The 1,459-nt window shown below is 37.6% G+C and overlaps 1 protein-coding gene across 1 annotated transcript in view; it reads left to right on the top strand.

Annotated features, from left to right (window-relative positions):
• Nucleotides 1–1,217, top strand: part of ckap2l (cytoskeleton associated protein 2-like) — a gene marked incomplete in the record, with an annotated part of 9,534 nt that extends 8,317 nt beyond the window's left edge. Inside the window, 1 exon segment of the mRNA XM_042227229.1 lies at nt 248–1,217. Within this exon segment, the coding sequence (XP_042083163.1) occupies nt 248–557 (310 nt within the window).
• Between the last annotated feature and the right edge of the window lie 242 nt (nt 1,218–1,459).

The raw sequence follows: 1,459 nt of genomic DNA, 5'->3' as shown, positions 1-1,459 counted from the left end.
CTGTAATGTTAGAACCTTTTTCACTGATCTGTGTGCTTTATTTGGTTTCACCTTTTTCCTTATTCTGTTTGAAGTATGCTTTTTGTTTTAATCACAAGTCAGAAGCAATAAGAAAGAAAAAATATGCACAATGAGAATCATATCCAAGCAGCTTAACAAAGAAATGATGAGTTATTTACAGTGTTTACAGCAAGATGGGTTTTTTTTTTCTGTGGATTATAATTAATTATGTTTTATCTTCACTTAGTGGCCCTCCAAGTCAACAGAGAGAGTCAGTAAAGGTCAACGGTCAGGAGGTTCGCTTCTTCACCCCGGTTAGGCGGTCAGTGCGAATCGAGAGAGCCTCGCTCCGATACCCCTTTCCCCTTCAGGACCACGACCTGTGCGTTAACTCGTACGATGACCTGCTCTGTGAGGACGAGAAAGAAAGAAGTGAAGAGCAAACGGATTGGGAACCCAGCCCGTCTGAAAGTGGTGCACCAGTGTACGTTTACAGAGAAAACGAGGCGCTCAAAGACAAAGTGGTTGTCCAGCTAGTCTGTGACGACGATGATTAGCTTCAGTGGTTTATCAATATTACACCATTTGTTACTTTTAATGTGGAAGGGAGGGTGAAAAAAAATTTAGTCTGCATGCTTCGATGCTTTCACCCTTCTGTGATTTGAGAATATGAGTTTCCTTGTAAATATATTGGCTGATATTTTGGGGAGATTGTTGTTTTTTTCATAATTTGGTGTTTGACACTTCCTCATGGAAAACCTGTTGTGTTTATTTGGCTGCTCTGCACACTGTTTATTCACATACACGCCCTCCTGTTCATATACGCAGCACACTTCTCACTACCTAAGTACACATTCTCTTGATGCCGTTTCTTTTCAGTTATGACCTCCTCTTGTCTCTCATTCCTTTTAGTTACGCCTGTGATTCAATGACATGACACATTTGACCTTTTCAAACACTCAGTTTTCCTTTTTTTCCCTTTTTGGATATTTTTAATATTTCAAGTATTTGATATACTCCCTTATGGAGAAGATGTTGAGCTTATTGTCCTGACTTTGTTATTTTTTTATTTTCGAAGAATGCAATGTAAATAGTAATGTAAAATAAATATTTTCCCTTTAAAGCCTATAAATCTGTATGTGTATATATTGCATGTATAGTTTTGCAGCACTTCTTGCATAACTTGGGGACTAAAATAAACAGCGATGGATCAAAAACTGCTGTGGCTGTTGGAGCTGGAAGTATAGAACTAAGTTGCTCTGCACAGCAGGTCTGCATCATAAATATGTACAAATATGGTATTAATACGGAATAACAGAAACTGAGAATGTGTTTTGCCACATTTTCTCAATTTAAATGAATAAAAATACAAGTGGAAAGCCTTTACTGAAAGTCTGGGTGACTCATATTCAGGTATTGGGTGTGAGAACAACTTTAAAATTGCTATTTAAGAAACATC

Source organism: Haplochromis burtoni, unplaced genomic scaffold (genome assembly GCF_018398535.1).
Source record: "Haplochromis burtoni strain Fernald_Lab_line unplaced genomic scaffold, NCSU_Asbu1 Contig_250, whole genome shotgun sequence".
NCBI classification, from domain to species: domain Eukaryota; kingdom Metazoa; phylum Chordata; class Actinopteri; order Cichliformes; family Cichlidae; genus Haplochromis; species Haplochromis burtoni.
Note: the sequence above shows the minus strand (reverse complement) of the source record. Positions and strands in the feature narration are given on the sequence as shown.